Source organism: Rhinolophus sinicus, chromosome 14 (assembly GCF_057876585.1).
Source record: "Rhinolophus sinicus isolate RSI-liver-muscle chromosome 14, RSI-T2T, whole genome shotgun sequence".
NCBI lineage: Eukaryota > Metazoa > Chordata > Mammalia > Chiroptera > Rhinolophidae > Rhinolophus > Rhinolophus sinicus.
The window spans coordinates 175,201,929-175,217,760 of NC_142514.1; the positions used below are offsets into that span (position 1 = coordinate 175,201,929).

Sequence of the window (15,832 nt, forward strand, 5' to 3'; positions counted from 1 at the left end):
ACAAAAGTTTGATGTGAGATTCCGCCTACTATCTAGAGTTCTTTTCTATCTTTTTAAAATTTTATTTTTCAATTACAGTTGACATTCGATATTAGTTTTAGTGGTTAGACATTTATATAATTTACGAAGTGATCCCCCAATCCTCTTATATCTTTAGAAATAAAATTTTTTGGTGGAAATAAAATAGATCGAAGTGACATAGAAATCTGATGAGTTAATAAAACTAAAAGGGATTTTTATAAAGGTATCAAGACTTTTTTTCCATCATAGACTACTGAAGCATTAGACTACTTTAATCATATATGCCTGAGCTCTTTTATTTTAGGAGTTCTAACTAATGTACTTAAACTTAGAAGGGTAAAACAACATAAAATAGCTTTCAACTAAAGTGAGGAGAATGAGTATTTTAAGAATATACATAATTTACCCATAGCTTTCAAAGGTAGGTATACTTGGCAACTGAAAGAAAATGTGTTTATTTTCTAAAAAATGAGACCAGCTTGGAGACAAAACAAAAAATAGCAAAAAAAAAAAAAAAAAAGTGACTTTGGAAACGATGGTAGTGGTATAACACAAGGCATGATAAGATGATAGCCACAAAGAAGAGCATGAAATCAGCAGCCGCAAGTGTGATGCGTGTGGCTCTAAGAGACCAAATCCTGCATCCACCCTTCAATTTTATCATCATTTTGAATTAAGATCAAATCCAAGAAGACTTGGCCTACGACTAAAGCATTTATATAAAGCTTTTTTTTTTTTTTCAACCTAATTCATAACATCTTGAACAAGAACAAAGGATGGTGGTTTGAGAATTACTCGCTGGACTTTGAAATGAGAGAGTTGATAAATGTAATACCTCCAGTTCTTGAGTTGGGTGGTATGGAAGAAGGATTTGTAACATTTAAGGGATCCATAAAAATAGTGTTGTGTTTTCAGTGAAATCTGCAGGTGATACTAATGGGAACATTTTGGGGATTCTAGTGAGAATAAAGGATGACGTACAAGGACCTAAAAGCTATAGTTGTAGGTAGGAAATGGAATAGAATTTACCTGAAAATGTTGTTTGGTGCTGTACAAAGCACAGATATGCAATGGGTGGGAAAAACCCAGAAGGAAATTAGTATTGAGTTGAAAAAGCTAATGAAGAAAGCTGACAAGAAAGCAGAGGAGAATATGATATGTGATCTGGCAGTAAAACAAAGTTTCTGAGGTCTGAAGGTAGAGAATCACATTGCAGGGAAGGAATGGCAGGTTCTGTCTGCAGATGACGAAAGGAACCTCACCTGCAACACTCAACTCAGCTTCGGTAGAGGAAAATAGTACAGACGAGTGAGCCCGTTAACAAAACAGACGTGGAGGTGGAAAGATAGAGCTGAGGAGAAAGAAACAACAGATGACAGGGTTAGAGACCAGGAAGAAAGATTGTGAGATGTATGTAACATGTAGCAGGCGATGAGATATAATAGAAATATTGCAACATTCGAAAGAGGAACATTCTTTGTCTAGAAATTATTCTCTGTAAGGCTAGTGATGTTTCCCCAGAGAAACCGTGAAAACACGATTACTCTGGATTTCAAGTGAAATTAGGCAAGCTCCTGGAAGTTCTGTTATCGAGAGAGCGCTATTTAGAGGCTTTGTAGGAATGAGACAAATGAGAGATTTATGGTAAGTGCTGTTTTAAAAAGAAACTTTATTACAAAAATTTAGCATACAGTAATAACATTGCAGACTATTTGGAAGAGAGAAAGAAAGAAATTATAAGCCAACAGCCCTCATACAATTAGTAAATGTAATTATCTTAAATTGTTAATCATTTTCCTTATGCAAACCTACTTTGATGCAGTTAAAATTATAATGTACGTGCAATTTTGTTTCCTGCTTTTGTATAGTGTGTGAAAAACATTTTCTACATTGCTACACTGTCTTTTTATAAGTGTAAATTTCTACCATGCTATAAAAGGTATGTATGTAATAATCTTCCCCTAGTGCTCTGCACATTGATTTTCCCATGCTTTTTTCTATTGGTATGGAGTAAACAACCTTGTAGGAGAGATGTTTCTTTACACTTAAAATTGCAAGAGGTAAGCAGATGTGAATGAATCATCTTGCATCTCCACTGATACTCAGCGAAGAAGGAGCTGATATGCAATTGGGAGTTTACCATAGCATGCCAAGCCTTGAGCAATGCGTTTTGAAGTTCGAAGTCTTGAAAAAGGAGTTTGAAACATTTTTAACTCTGGCAGGGGGCCTAACTGAATTATAAACAGAGATCCAATGGAAAGCAGTTTACTTTCAGGAAGCAGCGTGAAAGAACTAAGTCCTCGACTTAGCCTTTTTTGGGGAGAATTTGCTTGGAGATCATCCTTCCTGGAAACACTCTCCTATCCCCTTAGCATCGGCCCAGGGTGGGACAAGTGCTTTAAGAAGATTCTTGCTGGGGTTTGATGACAGAAGAGCACTTGGTGCAGTAGCCAAGGAAGGAAAATTCAGCATTGCTTATACTTATCACTGCAGAAGCTTTGCACAGCTCTCGGGCCCATAAGACTGTCTCATGAGTTTTCTCTTCAAAATGCAGTAAAATAGGATCTCACTGATGTCATGGTCTGAAAACTACTTCTGCTACTGAGGATAGGAAAAATCAGGCAGAAAAAAATCTTGGTATGAAATGCCAGTGCTTAAGGCATTAGAGTGAACCGATAAGCTTCTGATGAAGTTGTTTTGCTGTTGCAGAAATTATGAACCTCGTTCTTCACCACAGTGACAACTCAGTTTTCACAAATTGGTCCACCTATCCCTAGAGAGTGACTGAAGGTAGATTAGTTCTTGTTGGATTTCTTCCTAAATTTGGGATTTTTTTTTTTTTTTTTTTTTTTTTTTTTAGAAGCCAAAGATCTTGGATATTCAACTTCTAATTTAGCCAGTACTGGGAATGAGAAGATGAAGAGGATTTGAGCACCCCCCTGCAGTGTGGCAGATTTCTGTTTTCTATACTGCTGTCACTTATTTCTTCCTGGCCAACAGAGACCTACGATCCATTCACCTGATGCATATCTATGGACAGAACCTTATTTGAAATGTACCATCTGTTAAAGCCACACTGTCACATTTCTCCTTGGAAACAGGATCATATTGTTCACTGGCTTTTAACTGTATTAGGTGTGTTGTATGTTTGAACAATACATAACCGCCCAGTAGAGAGTTAGTTCTTAGAAATTCAGCATTAAACTTTTGTGCAGAAGCTTCTTTGTAGCACTATAAGCAAGAAATCGGTGTGAGGCGACTTTTGTTCAAGTGTGCTGTCTAAAGTACTTCGGAGTTCTGCAGCGGAGACCGAGCTGACATACTCTGCTGATTTCTCTCATCAAGTTAGCATTGCCACATTCTGTTGCAGATAGGCAATGGAAAGAAATCATTTATGGGCTTTAGGCTTCATCTGAATTTTACAAGGACAGAGGGAACAAATCCAGGGATCATTAGTTCAGGGGACCAAATCATGCCACAGGAACATATCTTTAGAGTTTGGTGACATTTTGCAAAACAAAACTCCAGTCTGCCAATTTTGCCAATTCCTTAGTGGGAAATATGCCACAAAAGTTTTTCTTTTCTTTGCCCTCCTACACAAAATGCTTTTTTCCTTCTGCTTATAGAAGCAACAAAAGGTTACTTTAAAACATGATTCTTTCTAAGGTGTTTTGGATCTTTGATCTTATTTATTTTTCAGAAGCTAGTCCATATTCTGTGTTCATATCACCTTGGTATGGCCAGTTTGTGCTACATAATTGGATGTGATGTGTTCTCATATTTTTCTCCGGTAGATCTGTTTAGGATTTCTTGCAAATAAAGCTCATCTCAAAATAGCAGAAGAAATCCCCAATCCTAATAGAAGAAATCTGCTCTAATGAGCTGTTCTGGTTTTTAGAAAGAAAAAAAGGAGATAAAAGAATGGCCTAAGAAGACTCTAAACTGTGACAGTCAAATTTAATCATGTGGGTCAAGGCTCACAGGCCATTTCCAGTTTGAGTAAGAGCAAGGAGTATCTGGGAAGACACGGAGTGTTGTAGGAGCTTTGAACGTTTGCCTCTTGGCTCATTGAGAATGAGCTGTAATAGTTTAATTGGTCCTTTTGCTCTTTATTACTTTTACATGTGGAATGTGAGTGACTATGTTATAGATCTATTATTATTACATTTATATTTAATTCTATCCTTGGTAGTCCTTGAGTTACTGGCCACTTCACCAAAGTAATTTAAATAAATTCTGGCTTTTTCCGATTCAGTATCCAAAACTAAGATGTTTATGTGGAATTGACACCATAAATGAATTCTTAAAACTTACATCTTTAGTTTTCAGGAGAAAACAAATACTACTTAAATAGAATTCTGTATGACTTTTTCTGAATAAAAAGCAATAGCTGTTAAATGAGAAAATGAAATTGTATCAAGAACACACACTAGCTTAACATATTTACAAATGTCTCATTATTAAATCATTAATTTTTAATGATTTAACACAGATCCTGCTGCATTTTCTTGATATATTACTGCAGAGGTAATTAAATATTAAGCTAAAAATGGGAATAATATGGAATTTAATTGTTTTCTTGTTAAAATCAATTTAGGAGATACTTGTACTCAGGCCATTTCATTTTAATAAAGTATACCTTTTTAAGATATATATCATTCACAAAGAAATTTTCATTTTGATGTCTCTGGTTCTCTTGTGGCCAGAGGATCCAAAGAGATTTCCTGAACTTCTTATTCATGACAGCTTAAAAAAAAAAATCATCAGATCCCTATGAATTGGAAAAAAGAATATCTTCATTATGCTACCTTTTGTATAAGAAAGATGGGGAAATAAAAATATATGCAAGTATCTGTTCATGTGAGAAAAAAATGCACACGTGAAGAATAAACCAGAGACCAATGAATTTCATTAGCTACAGGGCATTGTTGGAAATCGAATGAAAAGATAGAAGGGGGGGCAGGCGAAAGTGACACTTACTTTTGGAACTATATTAATATTTCACATAGGCAAGATATATATATATATATATCCATATATATATATATATATATATATATATATATAATCAGCGAGAATGAGGGGCCCTAAAATTGAATACATACAGAAATAAGTGAAGCAGACATCTTCACTTATGTACTGAAGGGAACTGGGGAGATTAAGTAACTTCTGAACACAGTATTTGGGCTGTATACCCTCCTCAGGCTGAAAACAAAACTCTAAAGTATTGAACTGTAATTAGGTGAGTCTGCTTTTTCACAGAGGCATGGGTGAGCAATTGTTGTACGTTTTAGGAATGAGCAAATAAGTAAAAGTATATTATGGAGAATGAGAGCCAGATTTCTCACAGTGAGAAGAAGAAATTTCAGATATAAAAATGGGAAGAATGTACCCTATAACAATGAATTGGAATTGAATCAGTGTAACTCATGGGTTTTAATATATGTAGATAGTGAGATATATAGAAAGTGAATATAAGTGTGTGTATGTGTGTGTGTGTACATGTAGAGTGTGTGTACGTATAGAGTGTGTGTATACAGAACTTCATCTGTTTCTTTACTCTGTTTTCTGAGAGTCTAGAAGTAATGACACATTTGGAGAAATAAGCACATCCAGCATCTACCTACCTAGATCTTGGTTTCTAAACGCTGTTTTCTACTAAAAGCAACTTGGGCTTCTTGGAGAAATGGCTGGTTTCAGAATGAAATAGGGAAAGAACAAACTGAGCCGGGCACATCTTATTCGATCAAAAAGTAAGGAAGCGATCAAAATTGTGTGGGCATGTCAAAAGGACGTAGTCAGCTTAAAGGGGCTTCCATAGCCAAATCTGGGATAATTTGAATTATAATAAATAATAAAGGATTATAACCTATTGAATAAAATAAGAATCCATGAGTCCAGAATGATATAAATAAAGAATGAATGAATAAGAAGGGTAAGCTCTTTACTGTAGAAAGTCAGCTTATAAACGTAGATGAAATGATGTAACTACGCAGAAAAAGCCATTTGGCAACTCCGTCATAATTGTTAATGCTTCTGGTAAGAATTATCAATAGACGCCGAAACTAGTAAATGAAAGTTTGAAGACTAACAGTGTGTTTCCACCGCCTCCAGATATCTCCCCACAAGATACTTATTAAGTATAACCTAACTGCTTACTCCATAGAACTTACAGTCTAGTATGGAAAATAAGTTCAGTAACTTTAAAATAAGGCAGCAAATTGTGAGTATTGGGGTGGCCAGTTAGCTCAGTTGGTTAGAGCGTGGTGCTGGTAGCACCAAGGATGCCGGTTTAATCCCCACATGGGCCACTGTGAGCTGCGCCCTCCTTAAAAAAATTTTTAAAAAAAATTTGTGAGTAGGGAGGTGATGTGAATTGGGCCTGAAAAGTGGATCAGGAAAAGATTTCATGTAAAAACATGGCATTTGATATGGTCCTGAAAGATTATATAGAACTTTAACAGATGGAGGAAGGAAAAAGATACTTCAGGTTGAAGATAAACAGTAAAGTTTTGAGCAATATTGCATTTTCTGTTTTTTCCTTACAGCCGTCTTATCTAAAAGAATTATCACTGACTATATTAAGATCCTCTATTAACTCTTTAGGTAAAGGGATTATGACCGCTATACTGACTAGCTGCCACCCTAATCAAACAGTTCTAATTATTTTTAATTAAATGTGAATTTTATTGGTATGAGTTATCTAAAGGCAGTACTGTAAATACAATTATAAATCTTTTTGTAGTCAATATTATATGCTCTTGTCCTATCAATTTGTTTTATAAAATTCCTCTTTTGTAAATTCTTGCGTAAATTTTTACCTATCTGTGCAATGAGACTCAGCCAGATTCTTTAACGCATAAACTCTTCCCTGGCTTTTAAAAAATACATTTTTAAAAAGCCACACTAAGGGTATACTTTCTCTAGTGTTAGTTCCTTTGCAGCCTAGACCGTGACCCAGACACCAGCTTTTCTCCCTTGTGGGGTATGAAGTACACGTTGGGACTAATTCTTTGCTGAATAGCTTCATAAATTGAGACTAGAATGTTATCATTTGAGATTTCGTTTGCTAGAAATGTGGCCTACTCCATTTACCTACAACAGCTCATTTGCTTTCTTCTTTTTTTCATTTTTTTTTTTTTTTTTTTTTTTGCTCAAGACAAGAGTACTGCCACAGACTACATGGTTAGGTTAACACTTTCATTGCTTTAAAAAAAATCTCTCTTCTAACCTAATGCTTTGCCGGGTATTGTCCTCATACTTTCTCATAGCGTCTCAGAAGTAAATTCCTACGCTACTTTTCCATGAGGAAAGAAGAGTGTGTACTTCGGTAATAGTAACAGGAAGAGGTTAATTTTATTCTAAGTGATAACACTCTATGTTAAAGACAGATTGATTGCACACTTCCCTCTGAACTTGGTCAGGGAAAAGAAAAACGGAATACATAGCTCCTGACATTTTTTTCCTTTTCAGAGATTCAGATTCCTCCCCCCCGCCCCCCCTAAATGGTCAACAAATGAAAAGTGACATTTGGAATTACCACTGTCCTTCTGTTGCTTGCCATCTTCAGTTGAATGTCTGCTTCTCTGTGAAGATTAACACATTTTCCACTCATGATTTGTCAGGGAATTTAGGATTTTTCTGGAGCCTGAAGTCTGCCTTTGGTAGTGTTGATTACTGGATAATTGCCTATTCTTTGGTGGAATTTCCATTGTTAGGTTAGCCAGGCTCTCCAGCCTTTATTTCTTTGGCAGAAGAACCCAAAGGCCATGGAGAATATTTTTTCCCCCTTCCCCAGCCCAGCTTAAACAGTGACTCACTTGGGCCCTGGGGCTTTGCTTCGTACTTTCAGTCAGGGGCCACTTTCTACCTGCGGTAGTCTTATTTGCCCTTAGTGTTCTGTTTGGAACCTTTTATGTCCTCTGGCACATGGCTTTTCCTCTGAGGTTATTGTCAGAGACATATGCAACACCGCCGCCAACCTAGAATGGACAATCTAGTTACGACCCATAAGCCATGTTCCTATAGCAGCTGTCATAAGTCAGAGAGAGTACAGAGACAATGTCTTTAAGGAAACATAATTCCAAATATGGTAGGGGGAGAAGTATTCTCCAAAAAGATAGGAATGCCAATGTCATCCAATTAAAGACTGAAAGATTTCCCTCTATCTGAGGTGCTCTAGTGACTGATTAAAATTTCCTCAGTGTGGGTGGGGAACACTCAGAGGAATTGGACTCCGACAGTTTTCAGAGGGATATGGTTCTGTGAAGAGATTTCCTTGCAGAAAGACTTGGTCTAATCAGAGTTTCATTGGAGAAAAAATGTTTCCCCCTTTTTGGTAGTGGGTCTATCTGGTCTTGATTTTTCATTCTGATTTCAGCCTTCCATAACTATCCATCTAATGATGGTTTCTTGATTTTTTCTCTTTGCAGTTTTAACAGTGTATGTCAAGGCACCCACATTCTCTTTCGGGAATTCAGCTTCATCCAAGCCACCCCTCACAATAGAGCCTCGTTCTTACGGGCCTTCTGGAGGTGCTTCCGAACAGTGGGCAAAAACGGCGGTAAGTCTTCCCAAATTCTTTTCTTGCCTTCTTTTCTTCCTTCCAAATTCCTATTTTTCTTTTGTTCTTATAAATACTGTTTGAGTGCATGCTAATCAAGGCTCTAGGCACACCTTACTTTTGAGGAGCCATTTGTCTTGTGTCAGGGATACTGCCTCTATTACTACCACCATCCCCATCACCAATGAGCGTAGGAAGAGCCGAGCGTAGGAAGAGCCAAGCGTAGCTCTGAGCACTTTCCATGTAGTAATTCATTGACTCTTCACAGCACCTCTCTGTGGCAGACACTGTAACCCTCATTTTGAAACTACTGAAACAGAGGATCTGAGGGGTTAAGTAACTTGGCAAGGTTAAACAGTAAATGCTGGGACCGGATTCATACCCAGGCAATCTGACTCCAGAGCCTTCGCTCTTGGCAAATATTAAAATACCATGCAGTAAATTCAAGAAATAATGTGAATACAAAGAAGGAAACTCCTGAGTTGGGGGGGGGGAATGAAATGGGGGATACTATTGTTAGAGAAGGGGGAGAGAATGGTTCAGAAGGTTCTCCTGAGAACTGGCTGTTTGATCTAAGTTGGGAGGAAAGAGTAGGCGTTATCCACTGGATAAAGGGGAGAAGGGCATTCTAGGTAGAACACGTGTTGTGGTGTAGAAGTATAAAAGAACCTGGAATATTTAAGAAATTCAGAAGATCAGAATGGCTAGAGTGTGAAGGAGGTGAGGGGAGATGGGTCTGTAATGAAATAAAAAAGTCAGGTCCTGAAAGATCGTTTTCTCCATAAAAAAGAAGTTGGATTTTAGACGGAAGAGTGGTGTGATGATATCTGAGTTCTAGTAAGAACATTCAAAAGGCAGCGTGGAAATGGCTTAGAGCAGGGGTGTCCAAACTGTGGCCTGCAATCCATTGTTAATTGGCCCGCAGCAAATTCCAAAAATATATTTAGTTTACTTAAATAAACCAGGTGAGGCAATACATACTTCACCTCGAGTGAGGGTCCCGGCTGTTTGTGTATTTTACCGCATATGGCCCTTGGTGAAAAACGTTGAAAAAAGTTTGGACACCCCTGGCTTAAAGGGTGAGGCTGGAGGCAGGGAGCACAGTCGGGAGACTTGTATTATTTAAAGTGAGAGGTAACAAGAGCCAAAACTAAGGCAACATGCTTTGGGGATGGAAGGAGTACTTTCAGAAATAGAATCCACAGGATTTGGTGATTCGCTTTGTCATGTAAGGTGAGTGAGAAGACCGCTGATGAATTTCGAGGTAAGTGTACAGTTCTGGAGCATTATATATGCACATTGTTCTGAAACCATCCCTACCATCCATCTCCAGAACTTTTTCATCTTCCCAAACTGAAACTCCGTACCCATTAAACACGAACTGTCCATTCTCTCCTTCCCCCAGCCCCTGGCAACCACTATTCCACTTTCTGTCTGTGTGAATTGGACTGTACTGTAGGTATCTTATATTGGTGGAATCACATAATATTTATCCTTTTGTGATTGACTTATTTCACTTAACATAATGTCTTCAAAGTTCATGCATGTGGTGGCAAGTGTCAGAATTTTCCTCCATTTTAAGGCTAAGTAATAATCCATTGTATGTGTATACATTTTTTTATTTATTCATCCGTTGATGGACACTTGGGTTGCTTCCACCTTTTGGCTAATATGAGTAATATGATATGTTAAGTTTTCGAAAAATTGGTATTTCTTTGGGACATAGTTAAAAAGCTTCAGTAAGCAGAAGGAAATATGCGTCAGGTTCTAGAAATACAGATTTTGGGAAGTAGAATAAAGTTTATTAGAATAAGTTTTTCATTTTACCTTAAAAATCCTTGGGAAAAGAGCGATGTGCACTGGAAAATGCAAATCTTTATATTTGCACACTTTCGGTTTGGCATATTCTGATTATATTCTACAGACAATATTAAGAAAAACACTGATTGAAAATGTCTTTATTGAGACTTTATCGTGATGAGATGAAGGGCAAAAGATACCCACTGAGAGCTTCTTTTTCAAAATGGCATTAGATTCTTACCTTCAGAATATTAAAATAGATTAAATTGCTCCAAAATGTTCATATTTAGGATCTCTACATCAAAACCTTTATTCACATCTGTTCGTAGTCCCATCTTCACATTGTGTGTTATTCCAAATTCGTATTGAATACCTTTGAGGCAGTTTCTTTGGTGATCCTAACTTAAAGTAGAGGAAAGCCTAAACTATTTCCTCATTCATTCAACAGGTATTTCTGGTAGACTTACCATGTGCCTGGTACTGGGGGTAGAGTATGTGAACAGGTATACTCCCTGTTTTTGTTGAATTTATAAGATTTCCTGGTCCTGCTCTAAGGGATACCAATGCTACTGTAGATATAGCTTCTGAAACATTTTTTTCTAAAACTCCTTCTACCTAGTATCTTATTAGATCATTTCCACTATCCTAAGAAATAGGTAAAATAGGTATTACTGTGCCCATTTTATAAATAATGAAATTGTACAACTTGTACAATTGCACAGTAGATGAGTAACAAAGTTGGGAATAGAACTCAGATTTGCTAACTTGCTTATGTGCTCTTTCTACTATTTCTATTGCTCCAATCAGATACAGCTTCTGTGACGTGAACTCTAGAGGTCATCCATCTCAGTTACACTATTGTGCAAGAAGTACTGCGTGTACTGAGAATAGTATCATCTCCTTTACAGAATATATATACTAGTGGGCAAAAATCATTGTGACCCAATTTTTCCCCCCTACTTCCGCCTACACCCTCCTGCCCCCGCCCCGTTTCAAGCCGTTGTTTCTCAGTCTAGTTGTAGGACACAGCTCCCTGGCCCATGCTGGTATTATGAGCCTTGAGCCCACCCCCAGCTGAGGCAGTTGGTCGCCAGTCATCGCTCACGGCAGCTCTTGCTGGCTGCTTGTGATGGTGGCTGCCGGCCACTGACGCTGGCCACTGGCCGCTCATGGCAGCACACGGCAGCTCCCACCAAACCTCCGGCTGCTCGTGGCAGCCCAGCTCCAGGGAGAGCTGTTGTTCACAATCTTAGCTGTAGAGGGCGCGGCTCCCTGGCCCATGTGGGAATTGAACCGACGACTTTGGCATTAGGAGCACGGTGCGCCAATCACCTGAGCCACCGGGCCAGCCTATAACCCAATTTTAAGTGAACTAACTACCTCAGAAAACTCATTGGTCTCTACATAAACAAAACTGGGAGCTGTGAATGTATGGTGAAGTTTGTACTATTTCATCAGAACCTGTCCTTCCCAACCCAGTCAGTAAAAATGTGTTGAATACTCAACACTATGTTGAAGAATGGTGCATTCAGCTAGAGCTGGTTGCTGTGAAATAGCACATGGACGTAACTATGGAAAACAGTTTTTAAATATCCTTAATTCTTTTCCTGATTTAGAGGTGGGGCCTCTTCAAGAATTTATTTACTATCACAAGGGATCGATATAGCATTTGGACTCTAAGCAGATGTGGGTTTCTTTATCTTTCTTAAAGCCAGTGATTTATCCAGCTGCTGAAAGGGAGCACCTCCAAGTTCTCGCTGTTTCTTCTGTGCCATAAACACAACCTAGATTTTATGCTGGATATTTAGTGCTATGCTTCTTAATCAGACAGCCTCTGATTTCCTAACGACCCAATGTAATATTTGTGTCTAGGTAATCCTAAAATATTTGGTTAAATAGTTTTAATACATTCTCAGTTTCTTCCAGGAAACTTGAGAATATCTTTCAGTCCCAGAATGTGTCAGTCCCCAATTTTAATCCAAAATGAGCAAAAACACTTAGAGGCAAGTTTCCAAGAGAAAGTATTTATTAAGCCCGTTTTTTTCATTTATAATGCCAAGTACCAGACTCCTACTGAGTGAAGCTGCTACTCCATTATCCTCCTGTAGATAACTTCCTTAGAACATCATGTACATATTTTAGCATTATCAAGAGGAAACTAACTCTTTTGGGAGGTAGCAATAGAAGAGCAGAGTTCCAGCATAACATCTAAACGTGAAGCCACCTGTAGAAAACGTAAGGACCTGATCCCTTCTGGCAAGAAACAGTTTATCCAAGTTTTTAGCAAGTACCCAGATGCAGTGTCATTTCTGCATATCTGAGTGTTGAATGGTGCTAATTTTTCTATGTCTGAATTTCAAATAACCTCACAAAGACTATAGTGAACCTCTTGCTATTGAGGCAGCTTTAGACCTGGAAGCAAAAAGAGCTATTCAAATGCAGCAAGCTTTTAGAACTCAGCTTCTCACTTTGGTATTTCTTTGAATGTAGGAATATTAATCTGAATTTTCCAAGTCTGGCAAAGACTTGGGAATTCCCTTGAAGTAAGTCTTCACTTCTGTTTAGGGATATTGGCTCAAAAGAGCTTTATTCTACAGTTTATTTGCACAGTTCATTAGAATTTAATTTTGAGCTTTGTGCTTTTACCAATGAAGATAGATAGATAGATAGATGATAGATAGATAGATAGATAGATAGATAGATAGATAGATAGATAGATAGATAAAATGCTTCCTCATCTTCCCATGAAGAAGTACTTACTAAGGAAATTGTCCTTCCATAAGCAACTAGAAAATCAAAGTATCTGAAAATAACTGCTTCAGACATTGGACAACAGTCAGTGCAGGACTGTGGTTCCTGAGAGCCAGTTGCCAAGCAACAGTACAGGAAAGATTGTCAAAGAGCCCGGCAGTGTTTGACTGTTGAGGAGTTGAGTTGAGGAGGCAAAGAATGGGGCTTAGGGAGACCAAGGTGGCCAGAATTTGCATGGCAGAACACCAGGGACAAAGGAGTTGCTTGGTGAGCTCTGGAGAGCTCCAAGTGGATATTTGAGTCTTTGGTTACAAACTCGGCACATGTGTGGGTTGGAAAAAGAACCACCAGGAAACAGAAGGCCAGCAATTCCTGGAGTATACATGGGGCTAGGAGTAGTTCACACCTCCAACAGCCAGAGTGGCGAAACCTCAAAATACACAGGCACTGGCATTGAATAGAGTTCTCGGCAGCTTAAAAGCAAAAAGGATTAAACCGATCTGCATGTAACGTAACTGTATGCCCAAACAAAATTAATACTCCTGAAAGGAATTCAATAAAATCCAGCACTCAACAACATCAAATTCACAGTCTGGCATCCAATTAAAAATTACCAGACATTAAAAGAAGCAGGAAGATATGACCCATATTCAGGAGAAAAATCAATCAATGGAAACACAGACCCAGAAATGACACATATGATAGAATTAGGACCTCTAAACAGTTATTTAAATCATATAAATACGATCAAATATGTGAAGGAAAATACGAATCTGATTAGGAGATAAATGGAAGAGATTAAAAAGATCCAAATGGAATTTCTAAACACAAAAAATACAATATCGAGTGAAAATAATGGTAAAATAGGCACTAACATTTAAGTGCTTCCTATGTAGATTATCTGATTTTTCTTCCCAACAATCCTGTGTGGTAGGTGATTACTTTTATTATCTTCTTTGTATAGAAAATGAAACTGAGATTTAGAAGTTAAATATCTTGTTCTAGGTCACACCTCTAATAAGTGAAAAAGCCAATGCCAGTGAAGCCAGAAAGCTGACTAGAGAGAGTATTGTTTTCTTAATGCGAGCTCCATCAGATGGTGTATGAGATGCTTGAAATACAAATGAGTAAATGGCAAGCCTTGTCTTTAGGGAGCTCACGTTCCAGGAGAAGGAACAGAGTAGTCTAGAAATAGTTTCCGTAGAGTATAAGGGATTATGAGAGCCGTGTATAAGATTCAGTGATACTAGGACAAGGCAGGGAATCGTTCCTGCAGAAGCTGGGGAAGGCTGTAAAGTTGCAAAGACAGTTGGGATGGATCTTGGAGTAGTCAAAGCTGTTAAACAAAGAAGGAGTACATTCTAAAAAGAAAAAACAAGATTCTTGAAAGTATGATGACATGAAACAACATGGTTCCTTTGGGAAACGCTAAGTTCGTGTGGCTGGTGCTTCCTTAGCACATAAGAAGGAAACGTCACAGTCAGTCCGTAGAAACATGCCAATTTGTATGTTATTTTCACATGTGACACTGGCAAAAGTATGGAAAATAGAATGGAAAGCAGGTGGTAAGACTGAAGACAAAGACCAGTTAGGAGCCCATTACAGTAGAACAGGAAGCGGCGTGGAAGTGAAGAGCTATTTAAGGAGCTGGTTTGACAGGACCTGCTCATTGATTGGGTGTGAGGTGTGGGAGATGAGTCAAGAATGAAGCCAGAATCTCAAGTATTGCCAGTTTCATCCCTCCCTCTCTTTTTGCCTTTCGTTTTTTTCTCTCCCTCTTTCACCTTTTATGTTTTACTCTGAATTCACTGTGATTTTGTCTCCATAGTCTATTTATTCATTCAACAGACTTGTGTGTGTCAGTGATAAAGCAGTGAGTGGAAGAGACAGAAATTCCTGCTCTCATGGAGTTGTGGTCTAATCATCTGAGATTGGGAAAAAAAATCCCTGCTTTTATAAAAGGAGCTCACATAGTACAAATCTGTGGGTCTCTATGATCATATGATAAAAACTTACTTTTTCTGAAAATACCTAATGTTATAGTGGGTGAAGTGATCTCAAGGGAAAAATGAAGACAATGTAGGCTGAAATAAAGCTTTTGGTCTGATTTCTCTGTGTCACTGCCTCAAACTTCCACTTGATTTTGCTTGTCACTGGTTGTGATCCTCACCAGTAAGAACCATTGTGTGAGGATTAACAGTGCTTACTTCAGGAGTGGGAAGGTTGTCTTGTTTAAAATATTAAAGAGTATTTGTTACTTTTGTCTTTTTTGAACAAACAAAAATCCTTTCATGTAATTTCTTCACTCCAATGGTTCCCTCTGGCCAGTCCTCTTCGCCTGCTCCCACCAGTGCTTCACGGCTCCTCGTTTCCCCCACAAACCTTCTGTCGCCCGTAAACATTTCTTCAGCCTCAAATTCCTGTTTCCTAGCTCCCATTTCACTTATTCTCAGTTTCTAATTTTCTCTTTTTTTTTTTTTTTCATTTTTACTTCCTTCATCAGGATCTTTTCTCCAGGGAGAGCATTGATATTTGACGTCCCCTCAAATTTTTCACCTCACTGCCTTCAGTAACTTTAATCTTTCCCTCTATTTTATTTTCCCTTTTTTCTATTTCAGTTATTTGGGACTGTCATACATGTCACACAAGCATTCATGGAATGCTTTAGTCAGCACCTCCTGCCCCACCCAACCCACC

At 38.1% G+C, this 15,832-nt stretch overlaps 1 protein-coding gene across 2 annotated transcripts in view; it reads left to right on the forward strand.

The window, feature by feature from the left end:
- Positions 1-15,832, forward strand: part of CSTPP1 (centriolar satellite-associated tubulin polyglutamylase complex regulator 1) — a 157,052-nt gene that overhangs the window by 53,130 nt on the left and 88,090 nt on the right. For both annotated transcript variants that reach the window (XM_019743595.3, XM_019743594.3), the window contains exon 3: positions 8,454-8,584. In XM_019743595.3, coding sequence (XP_019599154.2) covers positions 8,454-8,584 — 131 coding nt within the window. The remainder of the gene's footprint in view (positions 1-8,453; positions 8,585-15,832) is intronic.